This window comes from Manacus candei, unplaced genomic scaffold, assembly GCF_025592945.1.
Source record: "Manacus candei isolate 608988 ecotype Guabito, Panama unplaced genomic scaffold, ASM2559294v1 h1tg000077l, whole genome shotgun sequence".
NCBI lineage: Eukaryota > Metazoa > Chordata > Aves > Passeriformes > Pipridae > Manacus > Manacus candei.
The window spans coordinates 4,468,920-4,496,640 of NW_026138125.1; the positions used below are offsets into that span (position 1 = coordinate 4,468,920).

General features: G+C 37.9%; 1 protein-coding gene across 2 annotated transcripts in view; it reads left to right on the top strand.

Annotated features, from left to right (window-relative positions):
• The window catches only part of ARHGAP15 (Rho GTPase activating protein 15), a 332,973-nt gene that overhangs the window by 11,754 nt on the left and 293,498 nt on the right, over positions 1–27,721 (top strand). For both annotated transcript variants that reach the window (XM_051810345.1, XM_051810343.1), the window contains one exon: positions 7,015–7,194. In XM_051810345.1, the coding sequence (XP_051666305.1) occupies positions 7,030–7,194 (165 nt within the window). In that variant the 5' untranslated portion in view covers positions 7,015–7,029. The remainder of the gene's footprint in view (positions 1–7,014; positions 7,195–27,721) is intronic.

Consider the following 27,721-nt stretch of genomic DNA (forward strand, 5'->3'; position numbering starts at 1 on the left):
TGTTGTAAAATATAGCCCTCTCCTAACATAAGAGAATAAACCAAAAAAGGCTGAAATGCTCATCATATCAAGGATTGGGTTAACATCTTAAAGATAAAAGATTTTTCAGCCTAAAGAGTTGTTTAATGCTTTACTGTTGTATTGAGCTACTACCTAGGTGATCTGCTGAGTGATAGGACAAGAGGAAACAGCCTCAAGTTGTGCCAGGGGAGGTTTGCATTGGATATTAGGGAAAATTCTTTCACTGAAAGGGTGGTCAGGCATTTTGGAACAGGCTGTCCAGGGAAGTGGTGGAATCACCATTCCTGGAAGTGTTCAAAAAACATGTAGATGTGGTGCCTGGGGACATGGTTTAGTGATGGACCTGGCAGTCCTGGGTTTCAGCAGATGATGTTAGAGGTATTTTCCAAGCTCAATTATTCTATGAATCTGTGATTTGGGTCAAGCTGTGTCAAGAAATTTGCCTTTAGGTGCATCCTACGTAGAAACTGAATTATATACCTCAAAGTATAAAAAATTGTGAATAATGGTTTGAGCAGCTTATGCCACACATGGTAACAGAGAAATTCTGGACAGTGAGATATGGCTACAAACAAATCAGAAAAGATGATTTCTCTTTGACCACAGGAGAGAGATTGGTAACTGTACATGTAAATTAGAGTAGCCTGAAGAACTAGGGGGGCATTTCTGCTTTTATTTGCAGAAAGTCCACAAGTAGTGGGCTAGAAAAGAGTAATTATAAAGCCAGCTTTTAGATACGAGGTAAGATGACCTCTGTGATCCTTGCTCAGAAAGACACCACGAAAAGCCTAATATGGCTGCATCAGGTAAAAAAAGTAAAAGGGATTGTGATAATTAATGCTGATGAGCATGGCTTTTGTAGGACTTAGGGTGCATCAATTCAGTGATGAGTTTGCAGTTTGGGGTCATAAGGGAAACTGAGCTGTTGAGTTTAGGGCATTTAACATTTTACATCAGACTGAACTCAGCGCTAAATTCTGGTTTATTGTCTATCTGATATAAAAAGACAAAACTGGAGTAAGGACCCAGGCAGTGGTGATGTTGTGTCATTCCTGATCACATACTTTATTTAAAGATAGGACTTATGGTTGAAGTTAATGCTGCTTCCTAAGTACGTGACAATTTTTTTTTACAAAAGAAAAACCATAAGAATGTTACATCTGCTTTATATTTTCATTACAATGGATTTTTCTGTTTTTCTAGTACTCAGATAAACCGGCTGCAGGACACTTCTGGGCACCAGCCCAGGACACCGTATCCCTCAGCAGCCTCTGCTGTTTGTGTCCATGCCCTGGGCACAGTGGAGTGACGTGTTTGCTGTGAGAGCAGCTCAGTGGGGATGGCCAAAAAAAATAAATACACAGCAGAGTGCAGATAAGAACAATTGAAAAAAGCTATGAGGCAGTTTACTTGCCATCCTCTCTCTTTACCTATAGTTTTTTCATCTGTCCCCCTTTATTTCCATCAGTGTGTGTTTAAGCACTTGCTGCCTCAAGCTGTGCTTCAGCAGAGATAACAGAGAGTGCAGCAGAGGCCAAGAGCAAAACCCAACAGCAGGAACATCTACGTAGGTGTGCTGGTTTTAAACGCTTCTTGCACAGACACAGTAACATGTTGTCCTCAACAGGAATGCTCTGACTCACCACGTGTGTGGCATTCACTTGGTTTTTTTTTCAGTTGTTAACTGTAACTTCCGCTTCCATTTTCATGGTTTTGCAGGCCCACAGTTCGAGTGCCGTGGTGAACCTGGTGCTGATTTTTATTCTTCTGTGATGTTGTTGCATTAGGTTTTTTGTAGATTCTCTTCAAGTACAGCATGCTCTCCAGCAAAAGAATTAAATTAGTCAGTGCAACAGGATGCACTAGAGTTTTGCAGTGTTTTCACACTACTGTGTTGAACACTTTCATGCTCATTATGCTTCTGACTTGATAACGGTGCATAAGTCACAAGGAGAAAAGGTGGAAGAAATGAAAGCTTATTTTGATAAATACTGAAAAATATATGCACTTATTTTAATCTCCATCCTGAATAACATATGCAAGAAATTATATTAATTACAGATTTTTTTTCCTTTTTTTTGAGGAAAGTACAACTACTTCATCATAGAAACATAGAATGGTGTGAGTTGGAAAAGACCTTAAAGATCATCTAGTTCCAACTTGCTACCATGGTCAGGGACACCTTCCACTATCCCAGGTTGCTCCAAGCCCCGTCCAACCTGACCTTGAACACTTCCAGGGATCCAGGGGCAGCTACAGCTTCTCTGGTTCAAGATGCTGATGAATGAACATTTGCATTCTGTCTTTTACTGTGTGTAGCTGTAAGAAGTGTAGGCACAGCTCAAGCCAAAATTTGGAACTACTGCTATCCTCTTGTTTCTTGAAGAATTAATGCTTTGCTTTGTAGAAAACCTATATACTGACTTTACCAGTACTGCACCAAAACTCATGAAAGAAAGTTTTTGGCTAATACTGGTCAGTCCACTAATTATAAGATCAATTTCTGGACAGTGAAACGTGTATAAAGTGAATTATAATGCTGATAAATGCAATATGAAACCCATTCTAGGTCCATGAGCTGCTGTAGGAGGGCAATACTTACTGTGAGACAGAAAATATAGTTAAGTTACCGAAGATATAAGAATGGAAGCAAGATGAGCCATTTTCATTGTTTCAAAAAGCTAAAAAGTATATTTTTACATTTTTTCATGGAAACTACAAATAGCAAAGGAAGGCTTTGTTTTGGTTTGGTTTTCATTTGGAAGTTAACAATTTTACTTTGTTTTCTTAAGCATCTTCTTTCTCTGTTTGAAAAGGCAGAAAAGACTTTTTCTTCATCAAACAAAAAAAGAGAAATAACTGACATATTTTCACTGTTATCAAACATCACAATTTTGTGAAAGCTCTACTTTTAAAAGAACGTTACAGAAAACCTTCTTGAGAATAGATTTGGCAAGATCCAGTACTTTGTGAGTAAGACTGAGACCTGATCTTCACAATTTGCTGTGCTACTGTCAACCTGGGCCTGATTCTCAGAAGTGGGATGGCTTTGCTGTGTCTGTGGATTTGCATCCTCAATAACCTTTCCATTTTTCACCTCTGTAATACCTGTGTTTGCAAGTCAACTGTATATTTAGAAATTGGGGTTTTTGGGTCTTTAGGGTCTGTCAAATGTCACCTTGAATATTTATTAGCCAGCTCACTCCTGTAATTGGTACCTGAGCTCTGGCTTAAACCCAACCTGCTTTGCTATGAGGTTGCTATGCTACTTTCTGGAGCAGACTGGGATCCTCTCAGAGCATCCCAAACACATGGAAAAATCTGTGGGAAAAGTGACTGAAAGGGTTGGCCCACTGATGCTGCAAATTTTATTTAAAGGATGAATCTCTTCTTCCTTCAGAGGGCTTTTGACCTCCTGAGGTACCTTTGAAAGTGTCTGGCTCTGTAGGACTGAATTTCTTTTGCTTCCAAAGCCAGAAAGGTGTTTTTATCCCTTCAGCTTGGTGGTGTTTCTTGCCCCATAAGAAAGCTGATCTATCTACTTCCCAGAAATTAAAGTTCTCCTTTCTCATACCGAATGTAACCTCTTTTCCCCACTCTGTGAATCAGTTTTCCCTTCCTGCATCATCCATCCAACCTCATGTCAAGGACTTTTCTTGTCCCTCACTCTTTCTCACCCTTTTCCAACCTGTCCGTTTTGTTACACAGTGCCCCAAAACAGGTACTTCCAAGAGGAATTTTCAGTGTGTTCCCTTGCCCCTCTTCTCTTATGCCAATGCCTCAAAGTAATGCTGTCCCTTTGCTCCAGGGACCCCATAAACAACAGAGAGGAGAGGGGGGGAAAGTCTGTCCTAGTTTAATGCCTTTCTCCAAAAAAATGAACCATAGGAGGTTTCAAAACTAAAATTTATATCCAGATGCTAACTATTTGCCAAAAGGCAAATTAGCTAATTATATGATGAACATGGAATGCCTCACAAGGAGTTGCACAGGGCTTGGCAGCTCTGCCTTCCAATGGAAGTGAAACCCGCCCAAACTTGACCCTGATGCTGCTATTAACAGTTTGGAAGCACCAACACATAAAAGTAGAAGATAGGAGCCTTTTTATGTTTTCTGTCAATATTTTATCTGTTTCCTGATGGTCTTCCCCTCTGTTATTTTTTAAAAATGAAAATAATAATAATAATTAAAAAAAAAAAAAAGCAGGGCAGAGTGTGGGGATTACCAAAAACTTCTTGCAAATGCAAATGTGATGCTGTTGCATTTGTGGAGCTCATATTCAGGGTGCCATCTACTGGCATGTAGGGCTGGTAACGCTGTCTGGAGTCTGAATGGAGTCTGGACAGCAAAGGATTCCTACCTGAAAATCCTAAGGGAGCAACTTTTGGGACTTGTACCTTTCTCTTGTATTCTGCAAGATCTTCTTCGTACCCTGCAGTATCTTATCATGTTTTACACTAAGACAAATCTGGTGGAAATGTTCAGATTTCTTTTTCTCTTTTATGGTGGTTCCTGTAATTTTGGTACTCAGAAAAGTCACCTTATATATACCCTGATGTGTGCAAATTAGTTCCAGTTTTCAGAAAAATTAATTAAGGTTCAATGAGATTACAATTAAAAGTTTCAGGAGTCTTTGCAGACCTGTCATTTACTGGCTGTGTTCCTACTTGAGATCCAGGGGATGACTTTGTCACACTATTAAACTTTTTTATAGCACATCATGTACTGGCAACACCAGACAGAGAGTACCTAATTAAAACTCATGATGCTCCCAAGAAGGGATACGTCAGAGTTTTATAGGTGGGAGATTTCAGAAGAAAATCTGAGTGATGTGCTCCAGCCAAACATTGGATCTGTGACAGAACCAGTGTTGCTCTCGTCTCTCGAGTCTGATCAGCTCTCCAGCCTGGAGCCTACTGAAAATCTGTTGAGAAGCAATTTTGATTTGATACCAACATGAAATACAAAATGGTTTGACTCTCCAAGTTTAGGAGGAGGGGAAAAAAAAAATCATTTCCTGCTTAGAGCAGCTGCAGTCTTTACTGCCAAAATGGCAAAGTGTCCCTGTGACATGGATTTGGGCGCTGACTGCTCTGAAGGGTGGTGAGGAGTGTCTTGGGGAGGGAGAACACACAGTGCTGTCCACCATGCAAAGAATTTTCTCCAGTGTCATACACCAGCTCTGCAGCAATAATGTTTGCTCCCAAGTAACAGGAAACAGCTTTAATCTAATTTTTCTCATGAGGGGTTCAACTTCTGTGATTCTTGAGTAACTGATTCAATGTAGGAAACAGCCAATGGGCGTAAGCTTTACTTTTTCTCTTACTAAATTCAATGTTTCTGTCATGCTGACTGAGTAATGGCTAATATTAAAACACTTTCTTCTTCTCATTTCTCTCTTCAAGAGTGCTATGATTCCTCATGTTTCCATATATCTGGCTGAATGAGTTTAAAATCCCCTGAAGGTCCCTGCTTATGTCAGGGGGGTTGGAACTATATGATCTTTAAGGTCCCTTCTAATCCAAACTAGTCTGTGATTCTATGAAAAGCCTTCTGAACATGGTCCTGGGAAACCACCTCTAGGTGATCCTGCTTGACCAGAGGGGTTGAAACAAATGACCTACTGAGGTCTCTTCCAACCTCAGTCATTCTGACCACATGACCTCTCATCATCATCCTCTACATTTGAGGCAGTTTCCTGTAAGGAATGGTTTTATCAGTGCCAGGAGAGGTTGAACCTATGAGAATTGTGTCCCTCACCAGCACAGTGTCCGTGGTCCTGCTCAGAGACATGCAGCACAGCTCCTCATCTCTCTCCCAGCTTCACACCAGGACTGTATCCTCTTCTGCTCCCACACCTTTACAGCAATGGGTTTTCTAAAAATCAGGGAATTTTATCTTTTAGAGTCTTCAGAGGTTGGGGGGATGCTGCTAAAATAGTTGTGGTCTTCAAACCATTTGGAAAATGCTGATTTTTCAACAGTTTATATTATAACTGCACTTAATGGATTTCCATTTCCCTGGCTCCATAGTTGGGAAACCAGCTATTTCAGCTCATGTAGTATCTCTTCCTTACACATTTTCTCATGAGGTTACATAAAACCATAAAGAGCCAGTTTTCTTGTGACTCTTAGAATATTACTTTACTCATGATTTACATATAGTAGTAGTCCCAGGGTGAACAAGTGGGGAGAAAAACGAAGTAAGTGTTGTAGATCGATGTCTTGATGTTTTGTGCAGGAAACATAAAGAAACTTTTGCTTATGAAAAATATTTGGGGATGTTGAATCACTAGAATGGAGTTTGATGAGTGATTCTAACACCAAAACAGGAGGTTAAAGAGCAGCACTGTTTGAGACTGTGATCATTCTAAGTTCCCCCCAATCCCTCCAAGGGCTTGAGAGCTCATGTGTTCCTCCATTTCTCAATCTCAAATTTTAAAAATGGGTAGAGAAACAAAAATCCCATCTGTGCAGTCGGAGAACTGTAAAAGTTAAGGGAAATTTTATTAGCTCTGGGTTTGAATCTGACTCTAGCAGGGTTGCAGTGTGGCCCTGTGATGCACTTGTAGCATGAACGTATGGAACTGTGGAGGTAAGATATGTTAATTGGCTTCACAGCGTGTCGTTTTCCTTTGCAAGATTTAAAATGTGTCGTGTGAGCAGGGCCAAAGACAAAATGTAGTGGCTGCCAGCTGGACGTGACAGAGGCTTGCAGGGAGATTACACCATGGAGGAGAATGGCTTTTGAGATAAGGATAATCTTTTACACAAACTAACTCTTCCAAGGCAGTTTGGATGTGTGAGTGATAAGTACAATAATAAAAACTACAGGCTGACACAGCTGATAGTTATCCTGGTGTTCCAAGATGATCAAGATCTTGCCAGCAAGGCAACTCAGCTTCTTGTCCTGTCTACGGTGACACAGAACTGGCATTGATACACTTTTGTATGAAGAGTCCCCAGACTAATGCTCTTGTTTTATGTTGTTCAGGTCAACCCAGTAACCATGGAAAGGTCTTCAACTTCCGATACAGCCTCTGAAAAGCCTAATCCTTCCCACCACAGTACGGGGGCTGTTCAAATGAGGATCAAAAATGCCAACAGTCACCACGATAGACTGAGCCAAAGCAAATCTATGATTCTGTCTGACAATGTGAAAGTCGCTGAGCCTGTAAGTAAAACACCCCTAATATTTTCCGAGTCTTCCAGCTCTTAAAAATCTACAGAATTATCTCATGTGTGTTAAGATACTGGTTTCGTGATCATCCCTTGAAAGGAGGTATTTAAAGTCACTAATATATTTTCAGGAGTGTGGCTAGTCACTGGAATAACAATTTTACTTCGATGAAAGGCAGAATTTGGCTTTGGTGGCCATGATCATAACATCTAGTCAGCATTTCTACTCTCAGTTGATATAGTACTTAGGTAAGACTGCTGTAGAGAGTAGTGCTTACAGTGTCAGACGTATGTCACAGTCTCTCAAAAGGCAGACTTTAAAAACTGACAAAAGAAAATGCAAATTTCAGCTCTGTAAATAAATAACTTTTTCTGTAACAAAAATAAGTCTTGTTTTAAGGCTGAATGAATTGTACAAAAATCAGATATTGAACTTATTTTTCAATAGTTGATGGAGTTGAAGGAGTTGAGTCATTTTTTACCCATTACCTTTTTTTTTGAAATTAAGTAGTTAGTGATGAACTCTATTGCCAGTTGTGTCCCTGCCCCTGTACTCCTTCTGAGCTACTAAACAAACTGATTGGTATGAGTCTCCCCTGGTTAATTTCCTTTCATAATGGTGGCAACTTGCAGCTGAGGCCATATGATGTTACAAAATTATTTATGCAATGTTAGCCACTTTTTGGACTCCAGATCCATTTTATTCTCAGAGAATGCAAATGAGGGAGAAAACTCTGTTAGCTGGGGACAGAGTCCCAGGTCTCAGTCACTTCTCACCACCATGCCAACCATTAATTTTTTGTTTTGTTGATGTAATGGATTCCTATGAAACATTCAGCTTTCTGACAAAGTTATTAAATGGAGGAACACTACAAGATCTTCCATATTTTCTTCCCTTTTTACTCAAAATTCAGACTTATTTAGAAATATGTTATTCTACTCATTAATTTCTCTGGTACAACAACCCATTTCAGCTTATATTTCTAGAGAGAAAAATCTGTTTAGATCTTAGCAGCTGATAACATACTCCATTTAAATTACATTCTTTGCCTCAGACACGCTGCACATGTTTACTCCTTTTATCTGATGTGAAATGTTCCTCCACCACAAACCTGGAACACTACTTACAATAATTTACTGGGAATACTGTAATGTATTATGAGGAAGAACTGTACCTTTGAAAAAGTTTAAAAGTTAAGTATATTTAATGATGCCTAACATTTTATTGGCTGTGTTTAACAAAAGGCACTAGGCTGCAGTTGTTTTTGACAAGCATGAAAACATCACAGCATGAGACTGCAAAAGGAATTATGTAGAGAAATTACAAGTGATCCATCTCTCAATGAATTATCCACCTCAATAGCCTGCAGAACTCAGCTACCAATTAACACCTACTTTATTACATGTTGGGATGTACTTAATAACTTTCATGTGTTTATGCACTATTACCTTGACTGATGCCTCTTGTACAATTAGGCATAATTGGCATATCAATATGCAAAAGTTAAAAGGATTAACCCTCTTAAAACTAATGAGCATTTCTGTATCCAGCTGCTAAATGAGACAAAATTAGCATTTTTCACTTTTGGGCAGGATTTTATCATGCAGTTTCTCATTGTTGATATTACCTTGTTACATAACTTTAGTTTGGGGGATAGTATGCTGGACTGTTACAGAGCAAGGGCTCTAAAAAGTTAAATTAGACATAAATATTCACTGCTGCATTCCAATAACCATAGCAGGTACAATATATGTGCATTGGCTGGGAGCTGAAAAGTTGCTTTGTATTACATTTGTTTAGTAGCTAATTATATAAAAGCGGAATTTTACCGAGTATATGTCATTTTACCAAGCAAACTTGGCTCTGGCATAATAGATTGAAAGCTTGCCATGCTACTAATTTCCTTTCTATTTCGATTCTTTTCATCTCTTTTTGCCATGCAGAATTTTCTGACTAGATATTGACAGACTGAAAGTGTTTGGGCGTATTTACTCAAATAAGCCTCTTAAATTTGTTTGCTAACGCCCAAAGTAAAAGCAAAATTTCTACAGATACAAACATTTTCAAACACAGGCTTTAAATGCAGCGAGATTCAATTTAAAAGAGCAGAGAAATTTCAGTTGTGTGTATCAGCCCTGTGCTGACATGTCTGTACATGTGACTGCTGAAGGATTTTGGGAAAAGTAATGGAGGAGAGTATTTTCTGTCCATCCAAGTGTCTTGAAAAAGAAAGATCCAAGTGATACACACAGACATATATATAGATATGTATGTATATATAAATTTAGTAATATTGCTTTAAAATTCATGACACTCTTCTTCATTGCACTTCTATGCACAGTTTTCACCTTTCTATTTAAAGGTACACAGATCCCTGATAAAAGACACATATTACCAGTATATCAATAAAAACTAATAATTTTGTGCTAAAAGATAAATTTATCCTCATCTATTTGGAAATTTTCTGTTTTCACCGTCTGCCTATGAGGTGCCCATTGATTGTCCATTGATTATGCTTATTTTCTATTTTTCATTTGTCCTGTTATTGGAAAGATTTTTCTTTTGAAAACCTAGAAACAGCTGAATAAAGGACTCCATATTACTCTTTCACTGCCAATATTTGGTGTGTGCAGTATACTCTGTTCTACTAATAAATGGGTCAAATCCTTTTTATTCCACTTATGCAAAACCTGCCTACTTGAGTGGATTAAGGCAATCACCATTTGGCACATATTGAACAGTCACCAAAAATATAGGTTTCTAAAACAGATTCAGAAAAAAAAAAATAAATGCCCACTCTGGACAATAAAGGGCAAAAACCAGGCACAAAAGTAGAAAGATGACTGGTGATTTATAGAGAAGAAAATACCTAATTTTCTCTCAGGGATTTGCTGTATTCTCAAGCATTTACTGTGGTGCTTGTCAGCACACCTGGGGCTATACTTTTGAAGGTGGACAGATTATTTTACGAAGTGTGACAAAGAAGGATGTGCATCATACATCAGTAGGGCCATATGCACTTGTGCATTTTATAGTGGTGCGGATGGAAATGTGGGATGCATAACCTAAACCGTGCAAGAGATTCTTGGGTGTTTATGTTATTTATTTTGATGGAAATGCTTGAGCTTTGTGCAAAAGTCGAAACTGATATTAATGTAGACGTTAAAGAGCACAAATCATGAAGCTGGACACAGACTGTGACAAGAGAAGGCTCTTTCTGTGCTTTATGATAGCACCTGAACTAGCAGTGTAAATGAATATTTGCTATTTTCATCTGTTAAACCCTGGGGAAGTGCATTTTGCTTCATTCAGAACAACTTCAAACAATGAAATGTCTTTTTTATTGGTGTCTATATTAAGAATTAGAATCTATTTAGACATTCCAAAATGTTAATGTATTAGAGCTTTCTCTGATTAGGTTAAACAAACTGGTAGGTTTATTTATCTCTCTAATACATTATCAGAGAAACAGGAAGCAATCTTCTTTTGTTTCTTACTCCTGTAATCATAGAACACTTGCCAAAGTTATGGCTAGCCAAAAAGACAGAAATAAATTTGCTAAAAATATAAGCCTTCTGTTTAGCAGAGTTTTTGAGCCATGTTTTGAAATTGCAGGGCTTGTACATGTTTACTTCAAATCAAGCTTATAGTCAAGTTTGAGGCTTTGTTTGTATAGATTGTCCTGAAGTAGATCCTGATATTTAATTAAAATGACACTAAATCACATTGAATTGATAAGACTTGGCATCTCAAACAAAGGTAATTGCCCGTATTGGTTTTGTACAAAAATAGAGCTGCTTGGAAAATGTGCAGCCAACACAGACTGTCAACTCCATTTATAGATCAATATGTGAAAACCATTGATCAGGCAGGCATGTGTAACAGTAACACTTTGCATTTATTTGTTGTTTTTATACCACGTTAAGGCTTACAGGATTATCGGCTTCCAAAATATTTTGACTTCCTTGTAAATATGTTATCTGTTTAATGTTAATTACAAGACAGTCTCCAGCCCTCTTTTCGAGTATTTTCAGTTTCATTGCTATGGGTAGTTTTAGCTGAAAAGGGGATTATTTCAATCTCTGAGAGATCATCAGAGCTTCTTTTATAGTGTAGTTTATTTAGGGAAAGTTTTTGAGGATGGCTCTTTTTTTCTTTCTCTAGTTTACTTTTTTTCCTGGAGGAAAAAACAAATCTTGACAAAATATTTCTAAAAGCAGAAGAACTTCTCCTGTCATAGTTGTGAAAAATATTCTCTTTTTTGTGATCTAATACTTGACTGGCCAGGCTTTATTCTCTGCAAATTTTATCATCATGCACCAGTCTGTTATAGATGCATCTATGTTTATCTCTATAAGGAAAAAGCTGTGTTCCTTTCAAATCATATCATAGCACTGGAACAGATATAGAAAAATATACGAGTTTCCATATATAAAAATATATGAACTTCCCATGACAAGTGTGGGAATTGTTAATAAATGCAAGCTTACACCTTGCTTGCTCCAAATATTTCAGGGTATGAAAGCAGTGAGTCCATAAACACGGTCCAATTTTACTTCTTGAACATGAATATTGCTAGAAAAAAATAAATCTGTTGAGTAACGTTAGTCATTCCCGTTTCCAGTGCAGGAAAATGAGAAACGATGCGTGTCATATGTCCCCTTCCTGTACTCGGACTGGTTTTGTGCTTTGAAAAGCTGGATCTGCTCTCCATTCATGTTGTGATCACAGACCGTCTCCTTCGGTCCTTGATGTGGTTTTTCATCCGTCTCAGTGTGTGTGTCCCTTGTTCCCCACCTGAGGAGCTGCTCCATCTCCAGGGCACAGGCCCTCACTCTGCACAGATGTGCCCCTATGTGCTCACATATGTTCTACATACCAAAAAGTCCTTTGACTTAGACCCTGAAAGTAGAATATTAATGTATGAGACTGTTTTGGGGCTCAGTTTACCTTCAATAAGTGATTTTTCTCAATGGAGCAATGCAGGTTGCCTCCCAACCTTTTTATAGGACGAACATTTTATGTGTAGTGATATTTTTCAGGCTAAGAACAATCCTTTTGCTTTTCTGAATAATATTCTTTTTTTCTTTTTATTTATTTAAATAAGCCCTGTGAGAAGGTATTCTTCATTGTACGCTTGCATCATGGCACTTCAACTGAAATAATCTCGGCTAAAAAGGAAGAAGTTAATTTTGTTGTTTAACTCCCTGTTTATTTCTCTTCCCCACAGTTTCACTGTACCGTTTCAGCTGCGCAGCTTGATAGGCAGCATCATAATGAGATCATAGAAAAAAGAAATAACCAGCACCTATTTCTTCTTAAAAGCAAGGATAAATTCATTTCAGCTCTATTAAGGGAGTGGTGAATGTAACTGGTTTGGCTTCCTTGTTAAGCCAAACTGAAGTTCAGAAGAGATATTATATGAGTCGGAATTGCTGATTTTGACTTTTACTCAGTGTGACAGAAGGGTAGAAAAAAGGTTCAAAAACCTCCAGGTTCCCCCTCCCCCTTTTTTTTTTTTTTTGCAATCTTACATTATCTCACGCTGTGAAAATCTTTACTCTATTTACCGAGCACAAATTAGTCTTGCCAAAGGTTCTGAAAGTTTGCTACTTCAGCTTAGATCCTAAAACTTCAAAGAGAGCTGCAACTCTACAAATTAGTGTATGTGCTCTGCCATGGCTATTTTAACTTGAACTTAGCTAAATTCGTTTATAATTTAGTGCTGATTGAACGCTGCCATAAACGTACATAGGATACATTTTTTAAAGTTAGTCCTCTGATTACTAATTTGAATAAAAAACTCTAACCTTGTTAGCATCTGGACTTATTTTCATAATAACAACCCCTTCAGAACCTACAAAGTAATGAATAATTGACAACAAATGAAATGTTTTGATAGTTGTCGGCACAAAGCATGTTTAATGTTTTGTGTTGCTTCCTAGCTAATTATGTAGATGACACATTTGTCAGACCTTGACTGCCATTAGAAACGTGTTTCCAGAGGGGAGAAAAACAGGCTATTCATAGAGTAATTAACTAGAATGCTCAATGACCTGTGAGAGATTCAAATGGCTGCCAGTTCAGACATTGTTTTGTTACAGAAGCAGAGGGGTAATTAAAATTCCAAATTACAGTGCTATGATGAAGCATTTGTTTGTTGACAGTATACTCTTACTCTAGTTTGTTAATTCTTTTTTAAATTGCTTCTAATCCATTTTATAGCTTTAGGAGTTCCGTCTTTGAATTTACTGACAACTAATATTATGGTAAATTGTTCTTCGGCGGAGCACTGCGGGCTTGGCAGTTCCATGGGAGCACAAGGTGGGTGGGATAGAATCGCTGCTCTCTCCCTAAACTGACATACCATGTGCTGTCACCGAGACACGGCTAACGCGGCACATCTTGTGAAATGATATGTTCATAATTCTGCGTTAGGGAAGATGTCTAGTTAGGGGAGGAAATGGTTCAGATAAAGTAATAATAATCAGACAAATTGAGGAAGGTGTCCTAAAAGGTTAGCGGGGAAGCTGTGATGGGGTTGGGGTGAGGATGAGGATGACCGTGGGTTAGGTAAAGCACTTTGGGAAGGCGAGGTCTGCTTGCTAACAGAGATTTGGAGGACAATCGTCTGCTTAAAGAAATCAAGCACAAAATATGAAGAATGGGGTGTTTCATAAGAGTGGGCTGTATCTTTGCCAGCGTCCTTTGCAGGCAGTAATGGACCTGACAGGATAAGTCGTCTTTTCTCCTCCAAATAGGCACTCATTGCAAGTCCAAAGTGTTAAAGTTCTCTAAACAATGAATTAAATGCAAGCCCAAGTGAAATATTTATTTACTTTGCCAAAAGTGAGACTCTGGTTTTGTTAAGGAGATGTGACAGAAGTAACATGGTGTTTGATGCAGGAGAGCTGACAGCGGCATGGAGTGAGCGCTGATTATCCCGAAGACACTGTCAGCCGGGATTGATTTCCACTTTCTCCGTTTATGTAACGGTTCCTGTAATACAGCTGACCCCAAATCACGTTACCTTGTCATTTCTCTGCATGGATCAAGAAGAGATGAGCTGAAAATAGCTAGGCACTGACCTTGAACTTGCGGGAGAAGCGAGAAGTGACAGTGGGGGATGCTCGGCGGGCGGTCCCCGCGCAAGGGCGCGGGCGGCTGCTCTGCGGCCGCGGCAGCACCAGGGGGCAGAGCAGCACCAGAGATTACAGGTGGAGCAGATGATGCCACAGACCCACAACCCTGTGAAAAATGCCTTTTTTTTTTTTTTTTTTTTTTTTGCCCCCCCCTTTTCCTTTCCCTTTTTATTTTTTTTTTTTCATTTAAAATTTGGGCAGATGCTCACTAGAAGAGCCATTTTCCCATCGTCCGGTGCTTGAAAATAGAATTATTTGAAGGGATGTTCAATATTAAAATTCCTTCCTAACTGAATGCACTGCTAGGAAGTTTTGCATCCCTCCCTGTTGTTTTCCTCGCATCCAGTGAAAAAATGTAACATTTGCTTTAGCATTAATAGAGTTTTCTACAGTTTGGGGGGAGATATGACAAGACCAATGCGCTCCTCAGAGCCTGTGAATCCATTGAAAACATGGTGAAAATATATTAAAAATATTTTTAAGCTGCTAGGACAAATTAAAAAAAAAAGGTAAAAAAAATTAAAGAGGTGTGTTTTTTTTCTTTTTCTTCAGTTGTGTCACTTCTATCTGTTGTAATGTATGTCTTGAGGGGGGAAAATAAAGCAAGCTTGGCTATGAAAATATTATATAATTTACCATCTAAAAAACCATACTCCACTTCTTTTATTCCATATTTTCTTTTCATGTCTTCACAGCCCTTTTTGTCTGAGATGCTGGCAGGAGCTGTGGAGACATGAGATGCCAGCACTGGTTCTTCTCAAGGATCTGGTGCTTTGGGGCATCACTGCTTGGGGCAGGACCTTGGGAGAGCTTAGGGTAGGACAAGAAACCCTCTACTCACCCTCTAAGATATCTGGCCAGAGTTCCCACCTCCATTTGGGGACACCAAGGCACTGAGAGAAAAGGGGATAAAGAAACACTCAGAAAATATCTTCTAAGTTATTATTAGTAATTCTTCAGAAAACACATGGAGAGGCAAGGGGTAAATACGTGTTTCTAATTTTATGATTCTTGATTTTACTGTCATCTATAGGATAGCAGTGGAAATTGCATAAGATGTGATGCCTTGTTTAAGAGCTAAATACAGGTGTACACTGAGGTTGTAATTTCCCAAGAGCAACTGGGGAGCGGGGCTGTGGAACCAACAAGGAAGAAAAAGACACCCCTCATCATCCTTTTTACCAAAAATTTGCAAAAATTGATGAAATTAGGTGAATTTTAGGATCTTCAAATGTTTCTTTCCTTTGCCTTAGCTTGTTCAAAGCCAAAGGACCACCACGGAGTTGGATCAGGTGTTTGTAGCTGAAAACTTACTTTTTCCAAAACCCTGCAGAATGTAGCCTTTGAGCTGTTCTGGTAAGGCATTGGAGCAGATTAAGAAAACCTAGAGATGAGGTTTTACCTAACCAGAACCCCCTAAATAATATTATTTTCTGTAATTTAACATCTGGTTCAAATTGTAATGATCCCCGTGCTTTAGTATTATCATTTCATAGTCCATACCATACATCCTTGTTTTTACTAGTAGGAAAAACTTATTTTTACTGGGAAAACTTATTTCCTGCATCTGTTCTGATTGTGTTCCTCAGGCTTCTAATTTTTCTGCACTTTTATCATGTAAACAGTGGCACTCAGCTATACAGAAATGTTGGTGACACTGAAGTTACTACGCTGATGCTAAACAACACAATGCACTATAAAGTTACACCTTTTTGATTCAGGAATGAGATAGCAACATGTCATGATGTTAGAAAGATTATATATACATGTATATATATGTATATTATAGATTTTATATATATATATATATATATAAAATCACTTGATTTTCAAGATATCCTTCAGTTGTTTTATTTATTGCAACCATGTGGAGAAGGAGCTGGACTGGAATTTCTCATGTTTCCCTGGTCTCAGCTTGGACATTGCCCTGCCAAGGGACTTTTACTTCTTCTGTTTCTCTACCTGTAAAACAGGACAGTGGATGATGCATATTTCCTTTGCACACATTAAAGATGGTGCTTCAAAGATGGATTGACTGTTACATTTCAGTCATACTCTTTACATACATAATTCTATTCTCATCATATTAACTCTATTAATTGAAATAGAATTATTCCACAATTATGCTAGTGTAACTGAGAGGAGAACTTGGCCCCAGGTCCTGTATATTCTTCTTATCGATATTCTCTGTGCTTAACTGTTTCAGTATTTTTCATCAGAAAAAGATCTTATTTTGGCTTCATCATTAATCAGTTCTGTTCCCTTGACTCTATACCCATGTGCTTTCAGCGGTGTTAGGTTTCTCTGAGGGTTAGGGTATAAAACACCGTATATTTCAAAAAGTATGTCTGAAAGTGTTGTTTAAAGGAGCCTCTTTGGCAATCTGTGTCAGTGCACACCGTGACAAGGAACATAAGCTGTGAAATTATATTCCTTCTACACTATCTTTATTAAGTACTGTATTACAGCTGAATTGTGGCATCTAACACGTTTCCTTTCAAAATGCCGTCAGATTTGAAATATGTAGGTACTGAAACTGAGATTATATCAAACTTCCCATAGCTAGTCTTGGGCACCTGACCTGCATAGTTTCCCACAGGGGAAAAGTAAGCTCCATTTCTTTAAATTTCCAATGAGAAGGGACATGTGTCTCCTTGCATTGAGCTACATGATATCACATCATGTGGCACAGAGTGACTCGATGCAACATGACAGGAGAGGTAAAGAAGCAGGGTTTTTTGTTTGTTTTATTAATGCAGTGAAATAATTACACTACCAATGCGATGAAATGGGGATCAAATTATTTTGTGCATGCCCTAAATACATGTGCTACTGCACTATGTACAGACATGCTTACCAAATGTTGTTTAATGCGCTGAGAAGGGGTTTTAAAACAGACAAGAGAGTGTCCTTGTTAGGCAATGTGCCTATTCTTAGACAAATAGTTGACAGCAGCACTCTCCTGCCCTAAATCAGATCAAATTCCATTTGAAGTCAACCTTTTACTTTTTTTTTTCCAGGATCCTATCTGGTTGTATTAACATGGTAATATTTTATTTTCCGTTTGATTTCTCATTTGGTGAGGTTCATAGCCTGAACGGAAATAGGTTTTTAACATCCATGATTTTGTAGTTAAGGGTGTGCATGCACACAGCTGGGTTGAAACCTTCCCCTTCAAAGGCCTCAAGACCTGACACCTTGAGAGTAAAAAAGAGCTTCCTTTTTCAGTATAAAGCCTATGGGGGAAAAAAAAAATTCTTTATATTTCATAGACCCATACAACTAAATTTATGTTTGTTTTTTTTAGGGCAGCACTGCATATACCTACTTTAGAAGTAGTTATGCCTTTCTTTTTGTGATTATTGACTATCTGAGCTGCCACACATTCTGACAGTTGCAGTAAAAAGTTGCATTTAAGAGTACAGCCAAAACCCAAGTAAAGTAAAAAATTTGCTATCCTTTCTAATCTCTGAATCTTCCCCCGGTTTGGAATCAAACTTGAAAGATTGTGAAATACCAGGTCCCATTTTCCTCACTTCCCTCCCCTGCCCCAGAGCTCTGCAAGAAAGATTGTTCTCCTGGATATTTCATCCGTGGCCAGAACGGGAAGTGCTGCAGCTGTGATGAGCAAATCTGTTCTCATGACATCTCTAGCCCCAAGGCAGGTAGAAAACCCAGATGAGCATCCAAACTTTTCTGTGTTTATTTGGACCAAACCTGGATTTTGGACCAACTGAGCTTCCCATCAGCGGTTCTGTCATCCTTAAGAGCTCGTTCTTCTCGACTGTGGTCCTGAAGTCAGACTCTTGCTTTATAACCTCATTACACAAAAAAGCCCAATGTTTAAAAATTAAAATGCCAGGTGCCAACTCTTCTCAGTAGTTGGCTACTTTAACTTTGAGCTTTCCATTTTTTATCAGCAAATGATAAACTGAAAATTCACTGTTCCCAGTTTAGATCTTTCTCAAAATTAAAGTGTAAATCTAAAGTGGCCACCTGTAAGCACTAAAACCTGAAGACATTTGGACACAAGTTAAACAAATTGTTTAAAGAACTGCCAATTGGTTGCATCAGGTTTTAAGAATAACTTTGCAGGGAAGATCCAAAATTAGTGTTTTATCATTTTCAGGCCTGATTTTCTTTCTTCTTTTTTTTTTTTTTTTCTTTTTTTTTTCCTTTTAGTGGAGGAGGAGGTGATGATTTATTTTTTTTTTTTTAATCAAAAAATTAAAGATCTGTGAAAAGAAATAACATGGTTGTAGATAAAGTGTTGCAGAAGCACATGGTTGACACAGCCATGCAAATCTCCAAAGCCTGGGAAAGGTTGAGGCCCCAGTGTGAAATGCATGGAGCAAGTAGGGAGAAGAGGGATTTGGACACAGGTGGGCTGGAAGAAAGGGGGTGGGAATGGTGAATTTGCTGCAGCTGAGTGGAGTTGGAGGAAGGGTTGTGCTCCTGGTCTGAAGTGCTGGTGCTTTCTTGGCAGCCGGGGAAGAAGCTCTTTGTCTATTTTGGAGTTTAAGTGACTGCATGTCCAGGTAGGTGAAGGTTTCTACATAGAGTATTTTGTGGAAAATCTTTAGTTGCACTGCATTTGGCTGAAATTCCTAATCCTCTAGTTTTGTGGGTCATATTTTATGTTGATATAAACAAGAGAGACATCCTAGTGTACTCTGAGCACACGCACCACTAGTTCCTTAAAAGCCACCATCATTTTCCAAGAATCTCGTTTGGTTTATTTATTTCTTTTTCTTCACATAAATTCTTTCATGTTTTTATGGCAGATGAGCCTGATTACATGAAAGTTTACCTTTAAAATACTTCCCATTTATCACACAGTTTCCTTACCTAGAAAATCCCAATGCAGCCACTGCTAATGCTTGATAAGATTTGTACCTGGTAGATTCTAAATTACATTAATGCATAAAGCCAGCGATGCCAGGCTCCCTATTGTTACAGTTATTAAAGCTGTAACTGAAATGATATCTTTCATATTGATCTTCAGCTAGCAGCTCTTATCCAGAAGCTTTGTTTCACATTAAAGACGCTAATGATTGTCTCCACAAAATGAGCAGCTTAATGGTTAGAAAAAGTTAAATGGGGAAAAAAAAAACTTTGATAGCCACCTTTGATAGCTCTTCGTTCCAACATCTCTCATGGCCACAAAGTGCAAGCCAAGCATTAATAGGCCTTTTAATAAAATGACTTAAAAGAAATCAATGGGATTTCTCACAAAGCCTAATTTCCAGCAAGTTATGTTATTTAAATGTTTGTCTTCCTTCTGAACAGCTCATGTCCTTCCTAGTTGCCAGCTTTTCCTGGAGTTTCTCAGGGTATCTTCCCAAAGTTTTTGATTTATTTTTTTTTAGGGACCTCATTTTGGTTTACTACCTTATTGAAATTTTGTAAAAAATGGAGAACATAGAAGTCCTGTACTCCTCCAAGGCTGGCAAAATTTCCTGTAGACAGAGACACAACAATCAAGTGTCTATTTGTGGAGTGGATGGTGATGTCTAGTTAGATATAAACTAAGAGCCTTTTGGAGTAGTCTCAGGTACCTTGGTTCCTTCATGAGCTATGAGAAATCTTTCTCTTTCTTTGGCTTCAGGTGAGAATGGTATGTCTTACCAGCTGAAATTCTGCTGAATGCATCTGCAGGACAGGAGGCTTTAGCTCAGGCTGGAGTTTGTGGGTGAAGAGAATAGAACCAGAGAGCCATAGAATGGTTTGGGGGTTGGAAGGGACTTTAAAGCTCATCTCATTCCACCCCCTGCCATGGACAGAGACACCTTCCACTCTCCCAGGTTTTTTCAAGACCCATCCAATCTGGCCTTGATCACTTCCAGGGGCGGGGCAGCCACATATTATTGTATTTACTCTTTTTCTTTTTTTCTCCTAGAATTTCCGTGTAGCTTTTCTGTTAGTTTTTAGTTCACTTGTTTGTTTTGGCTTAGGGTGAGGAGCAGCTGCTGGATTTTTTTCTTGTTTTTAGCTGGATAATTTTTTCCCCCCATTTTTGGCTGTGGCAGACAGAGTGCAACCTAGGTGCTTTCCATGAGGCCATCTAGTATGAGCAGAGAAATACACGTGAAATTTTTATGTTCTCTGACCTCAATTATTGTACTTGACATGTGACCTGTATCTATTTAAACACTGATATCCAAGTGAAAGATATAATTTTTTTTTTGAGGACCAGCAGCAAATGCACAAATTGTCCTATTTGGGAAAACATGTTATATTTATTTTTTTACGTGAACAGAGATATAGCGTGATGATAAGGTAGAATATAAGGCAGCAAATTAATTTGCACTACTATAACCTGGAGTTTAACAGAGATCATACCCTATGTGTTCACTGGGGGATGGCTTTTCCCTGATAAGTTCTACTCAATTCACAGTAATGATTAAGTCAGATATTCCATATGTTAAAAATTCATATAAGAAGTCATGGGGGTAAAAAGAGAGAGAGAAAGGAAATGGAATAATATTGATGAAAAAAAAAACCCACAAAACAGCCACAGAAAAGAGTAGACATTGCAGAGGTCCACAGCTACAAAATATTTCCCTCTTTTCTCCACATCACATGGGGATTCAACCCTTGTTTCTGCTGCAATTTTCCCAGGCTCCACTGGAAGAGCCTGGATTAAGCTAATGCAGGGACATGTTTTGGCTGCTTATTATTTATTACAATTTTAGTTCCAGGTTTCAAAAACAATTAGGGAAACTGCTTAATAGGAAAATGACTCTAATTACTTGTTAATTGAGGTTATCTGCTTCACATTATTCAAAACGTAAATTGTGTTGACACTTGTACCCAGATATGATTACTTAATAAACAGGCTGAAACTACATCATGAATGCATGCACCCCCCAAAAAAGGTATTTTAGTTTTCAACTCTGGTTTTCTCATCTGAAATATGTTAAAAAAATATATATACAGTTTGCATTAAGTTCAGTTATAGCATGTTAGTACAAAAAAATAATTTATATGTTTCACATAGTGAAAAGATGAAGGACTGAAATTGAAAAGTGAAAAGGCTTATTAAGCTTGCACATAATATATTCAGGTAGGGTTTACATACAATAGGGTTACACGGAATATAGTGTTACCTCTTAAATAAAAAATTTAGCTGATAAGTCAAGTATCTGGATCCCAATAAAATACCAGTGTTAATATTTGTCATATTGGTATTTATGCTTGTGTTTGATTTTGATTTTGGGGATCAACAAAAAGAGGAGTGCTACTTTTTAAAAAATAAACTCATTTTGGGATGAGAGAGGTAGGTTTCTGAGAGTATTACATTTTCTAGAACAAAATAATTCCACTGTGTGAGAATTAAACCCAGCTATCCCTTTTTCAATTCACATTATTCTGCCCTGAGACTTCTAATTTTTTACAGAAATATTCAATCCCTATTTTTTAAAAAGTCTCAGGTCATAAATTAGGTTTCATGGTCACCAAATGGCTAATGATTCCACATGATGGATTTTACCAGCCATATCTGTGTGGCTAGGATCATCCATTTTAAAGTATAGTGTTTTGGGGGCTTGTGGGTTTAACTTTTTTCCTTTTTTTTTTTTTTAATGTGGCTTGAAAACGTCATAATTTCCTTAGAATTCCAATATTTTTGTTCCAGGAAAAAAAAAATCAATAAGAAAAGATGAAAGGTAACATTTGTGTTCTAAAGACTTAACTAGTAAACCTGTTGACCAGAGGGATTTCACGTGTGTTTCACCTTGAGATTCCCCCATTTGAAATGAGAGAAAGACCTCAGCTCATGCAGAGGAGCCTCAGGGTCCATCTCTCTGTGTTTGACCTGAAACTATTTATTGCTGAGGCAATTTTGGAAATGTGAACCTCTGCAAACCACGGTGGTCGAGCAACAAAAGAAGGACAGCAGGAAAATGGTGGAGAGTGGAAATAAATTAATTCTTCAGATTAGAGGGGCTGATTGCACGGTTCACAGGATTATTTATATTTCTTAATATGCAAGCATAACTCTTCCACCTTGAATTTTTGGACTTGTATTTTCCTCAGCTAAAAACCTCTGTAAGGCATTTTCTACAGAAATACTATTCCTGCCTTCTCCCATGTATTTTGCCAAGAAATGATGGAAAGTTGCAAAGCCCACAAGGATGGAAGTTTCAGAGCTGTGTTTGTGCCCATTAATTTTCTCTTCTATGATATTTTCCCATTTTCACTCTGTTTGACATTGAGCCTGAGCTTTGTTCCTGACTTGTAGCCTATGGCAGTGGAACGGGGAGATGAGACATCACGGAGATGTAGAGCACACATAAAAAGAGAAGATGTGTAAAAACTGAAATGACATGGCAGCTGAAGCAGCTTGTTGCTCAGCTTGGTTGCATGTTTGAGTGGAGAAAGCGAGGTAAATTGTGATATGTAAGAGAATAACACTCGACAGGGTGTATGGTTGTAAGGTATATGGATGCTCAATCATGTGGTGAGGCAGAAGGCTGAAGGACAAGCGCCTTCAGTATCCACACAGTCTGTAGATATCCGTATGACCTACAAAACAGAGGGTGTTAGGCTTGGAAAAATATCACTTACAAAGCATATGCAAGCAATTTTAAGAAAACTCCTTCTACGCCGTTAGAGTAACTCTTAATCTTTTGGTAATTATTAAAATAATAAAGTTTAAGGAGGGGAAAAATCACTATCACACGGTTCTCTGTGCATTCGCCCCATAAATAGATGAATTCTCACAGTGGTCTATACACAAACAACCATTTTCACTTCCCACTGGTTGTACTTATTAACCTATTAGAGATACATGTGCCTTTATGCTAATTTTTCTGATCATTTACAACCGCCACTCTATCTGTGCCTGGATGGGTTTGTGTAATGGGTATGATGATCTTCAAATCTGGAATAGGATTTATTTAGGTCAGACTCCATTTAGAGCATTTTAGATATTTGAGCAGGGAAGTGAATGGCCCTTTGTATTCAGACAGTAGAACATTTTAAGATGTTTATTGAGAGTGTCTTTTAAGTTTTGATACTTTTAGAGCCACATTGAAAATAGTTTGCAAATTGGTTTCTATGGCAATGTGTAATAAATTACTGAAGGAATTATAATTTAGGCGGATTTATCTTCCTTTGTGTTCCACTTTAACACACACACAGGCTTCAACCTGCAAGGTATTTAAAAAATCAGTGCGACACAGTACTCTAGCTCTGCCCTCCTGACTGTATGTGCACCTGTATAAATGAGAAAACATATCCCATTTTTGATTTGACTTGGCCACTTTCCTCACAGATAAATGGGTGATTCTATAAAATGCAGTGCGCTGCAAAATCAAGTTTGTTATTTTAGCATGTGGAAATTGTGGAGTCCAGGTAGTTTTGTTCTTTCTCTAAGACATGCTGTGCATTTGGCAGTTGATAAATCTATAGTTACTGAATCTGTGTAGTGACAAACTGAGATATATTGACTAATTGACTGGTTTCTGTAATGGCACCCACTACAAACATAGACAGGTCCTTTACACAGTGAAAAGCAGCCAGATGTTAAACAGTGTATAAAACCCTCCCTATAATAAACTTCAGATATTGTATCACCAAAGGGAATTCTGCAAGCCTCGCAGTGTTGGACCAAACTGATGCTTCACTGTGTCCTGGAGGTTTCCAAATTCTTCAAGTTTTGAGCTCTCTACGCAGGAATAATTTCAAGAACCTCGTTTTATCTCTAAAATCTTAATGCTGTGCTGTTACAGGCTCACTGATAAGATGATACAGCTGTTAATAGTGATGCAGGAAAATCAGGAACAGTTGATAAATATTTGTGGCATTTTATCTTAGTGGTTTGTTGGGGTTTTTTTTAAATCATGTAATTTACTTACAAGAGACTGTTGATGAATTTTCCATCCTATTAATGATTAAAAACATGTTGAATGGCTTCTAGTACTGACTCTAATTTCAGAAGAAATTAGCAATAATTGGCAAAATTTTAGGAAACCTAGATAAATGTCATGCTAGAACCTTATAGAGTTCTAGCATGGTGGCCCATGCCTGTTGATTTCAATCATAAATATTGCTTTGTCATTACAAAGTGAAATTACAAAATTTTGAGAAAGGGCAATCATTGTGTCAATAGTCAGAAAGTGAAAATGGCACAACTTGGAAAACTTTACAGTCAAAACAGGCTAAAAATGTATTAGGTCAATTAATGGAAAAAATGCAGCAGGGTTCCATCAGAAAAAAAGTTAGCAATATCATTGATGTCAACATCATAACTGAACAAACAACAAATTTTAAAAACTGCGACCAAATGGATTATTTTTTGATGTAAGTCTCGTTGGAGAATGCAGCCATATTTGTGAAGTGCAGTGAAAGTTTGTAAGTCACTCGACTTAATAGTACGTGACATTCTGATTAAATATTAGCTATGTGCTGTATCAGTGAAGCACACATTAAATGGATTAAGAACTGATTAATTTACACGTTTTGGAAAGTAGTCCCTAGGGAATCATCATCAACTGGGGGAATTTTTAGAGTTGTTCTCCAGGGACTAGCACTAAGCTTGACACTAATCACTCTTTTTATCCATGATATGGAAGTAAATAGAACAGTTCTGATAACATTTGAAAAAAAAAGGCAAAAATTGATGGAATGGCAAATAGGTCTGGGTAAAGGCACTTGTGGAGAGTGATCTGGATGGCTTAGTGGCTGGAAGTGCATTTTAATTTATCCAAATATATGTATATATGGGAAACGGGCCATGCTGTTCCCAGAACTAGGAATTGTATTCTGAGATTTTACTGCAAAATGTGGCTTTTGTGGGTGCTTTGATGTCAACAAGTTTGAGCTGAGCGTTGTGAGTGGCAGTGAAGAAGGGAGAAGGCAAATGTTCATGTCTGTCAGTGGCACTGATGAGAAGAAAGCCAGAACAGTGATTCTGAAATAATGAATATTAGGTAAGGAGGAAGGAAAAAAAAAAAAAAGGAAAAGAACTGTAATTTAGGAAAATTATCTTGCCAATGAAGGACTTACGGACCTCAACATGTTTAAATCACCTGAAAGAAATTGAAAGGTAAATGATTTCCCCCTTATCTACCTTAAGGGACAACACTGGGCACCAAAGAGTTCTTTAATGTAGCAGGAAAAAGCAATGCAAGATGAAATGTCTGGAACTTGGAAGCCCCCCAAAATAAAATGAGAGTTACAGCACATTTTGCAAAGACTAGTAGGAAGCTACCAAGAGAATTGGTAAATTCATCGTGTTTTCATGCTTTCAAATAAGAAATGGATCCCTTCCAGGGAGATATCAAAGAGAAATGTCCTAGGCTAAGTCTAGCATAGTTTGGATAAAATATTTATATAAACATTTCCATAAATGGTGCCATCTTGATTTCTCATCCATATCAAGGGGTAGAGGCACAAAGACATCCAGTGGCAGGTGCTATTTGAAAGTTTTCGTTGAACTGGGGATGAAAGAGGAAGAAAACCAGCACATAAGTGATAAATCAGTGTCTTTTTCCCTGCATTACATGATGTGTATTTGTTACTTTGCTGACAACGTGGTATATATGTATGTACAGCATGAAATATGCACTGAAATATAAAGTTCTGTTTTTGTGTGCCACCAAAGCTTCTAATAACATTTGTCTCATATGTTTTCTTGAGGAGCTGGCTGGCTGGTTTTTCTTTTGTTTGTTTTTAAAATAAATTATTACATATTTATTTATATAATTATTATTATATTTACTTTAGAAGGTAAATTACTTTTTTGGAAGTGTACCTGAAGTTCTGTCTTTACAGATTGTCCACATTTTGGATGGCAGTGGATGATTCTTGTTTTGTTGAGGGCATTTTTTTATTTTATGTCAGGTAGGTGACTTCTCTGTCAGAACAGAATTAGGAAAATCAAATTGGGGGCAATTTTCAGTCTGTCTAGACACTTCAGAAGTTTCAAATTGGATAATTCCATTTCTTCTTTTCTTTATCTGCTGTGCTAGCACTGTGTGGTTTGCTGCCAGTGTAGTGCCACAGGAGTAAAACCAGGAGATCCACTGTGGTTGGATAAGGAATATGCATTTTCCTCTCCTCCATGTTCTCTTCAATACACTGACCAATTTGTGGAGTGGATTATTTGAAATGTTTCTATGTCTCTGAAGGACAAATAATGAAATACTACTTAAACAATATGGAAAATAGCATTTTGCAATTGTAGTTCTTATTTTGCCAAGACAAAAATAGTTTGCACTTTTTCTTTTCTTCTACTTTTTTTACTTGTGTGACAAAGAATCTCATCAAGAACCCTGAAGCCTGATACAAATTGGAAGAACTAACTTTGGTGTTTAAAAACTCCAAACCAAACCCTGACCTTTACATTGTCGTACTTTTACTGTGTCAGCAGGTTTTGGTAAAAATGCTGGGATATTAATTTTGTGTCAAATGAAGGCAAATTGTAAGTGGAGAATCCCCAAGCTGGGAAGCAGCATTAGCAATCACTGCTGTCCTACCTGGTTTGCTGCAAGGTTGTGATTAAATATAAAACTGAGAAATCTCCGAGGAAGAGTGAAGAAAAGTTAAGCTTTTAAATATTTTTATTCTTTTCCTAGCTGAATATCGTGATGTCAAATCAAATAGGAAGGAGTCATCCTGCTAATTGACCTCTGCAAAATCACCCATTTGCTTAGAAAGCTACTTGAAGTAGATCAGTTATTATCTTGATTACTCTGTTTCTTTCATGTAAATGTTTATAATGGCACCTGGGAAAATCTGTTTGAAAACTTTGCTTCATTCTTTCTTGTGCTTCGTCTGTAATTTGATCCTCTGAACACCACTAATAAGCAATACTGATTTTTTTTTAAGAGATTACAGGTCTCGGTGATATAAGAGACTAATATGACCCAACAGGACTGGGAAAAAAAGTATTCACAAGCTTATTCAGGTTATTAGTGCAAAGGGAAGGGAGAGCAGGTGGCAAGTTAGATGGCCATCTAGATATTATCAGTCTGACAGGTATCCAAGTGGTTCTGTATTACAGTCTCTAATTTTGGTCTCTGAACAGTTTTTAATAAGATTTAGCTGTGGGGTTGTCAGGCATGACCCATGCTAGAAGATATTCCTTCCAATCACATAAAAAAATGTTCTTTGTGAAAATTTCTGTGCTGACAGAAACAAAGGACTTTCCACTGTAAAAGCCAGTGTTTTACCTCTGGTTTGCCTGGAATCAACAGCCTAAAAGTTAGAAAGAAGGTGGTCTTAGTGGCTTTTGTTCACTTCAGGTTAAAGAAGCTGAACTAAGCTTGAGAGTCAGAGCAAACCAGTTTTTATTCCGATTCTTTGATTTTTGTCACTTTGATGTTTATAGCGACTTTTTTGGCTTGTGTCCTTTATAAATCTCATTTCGCTCA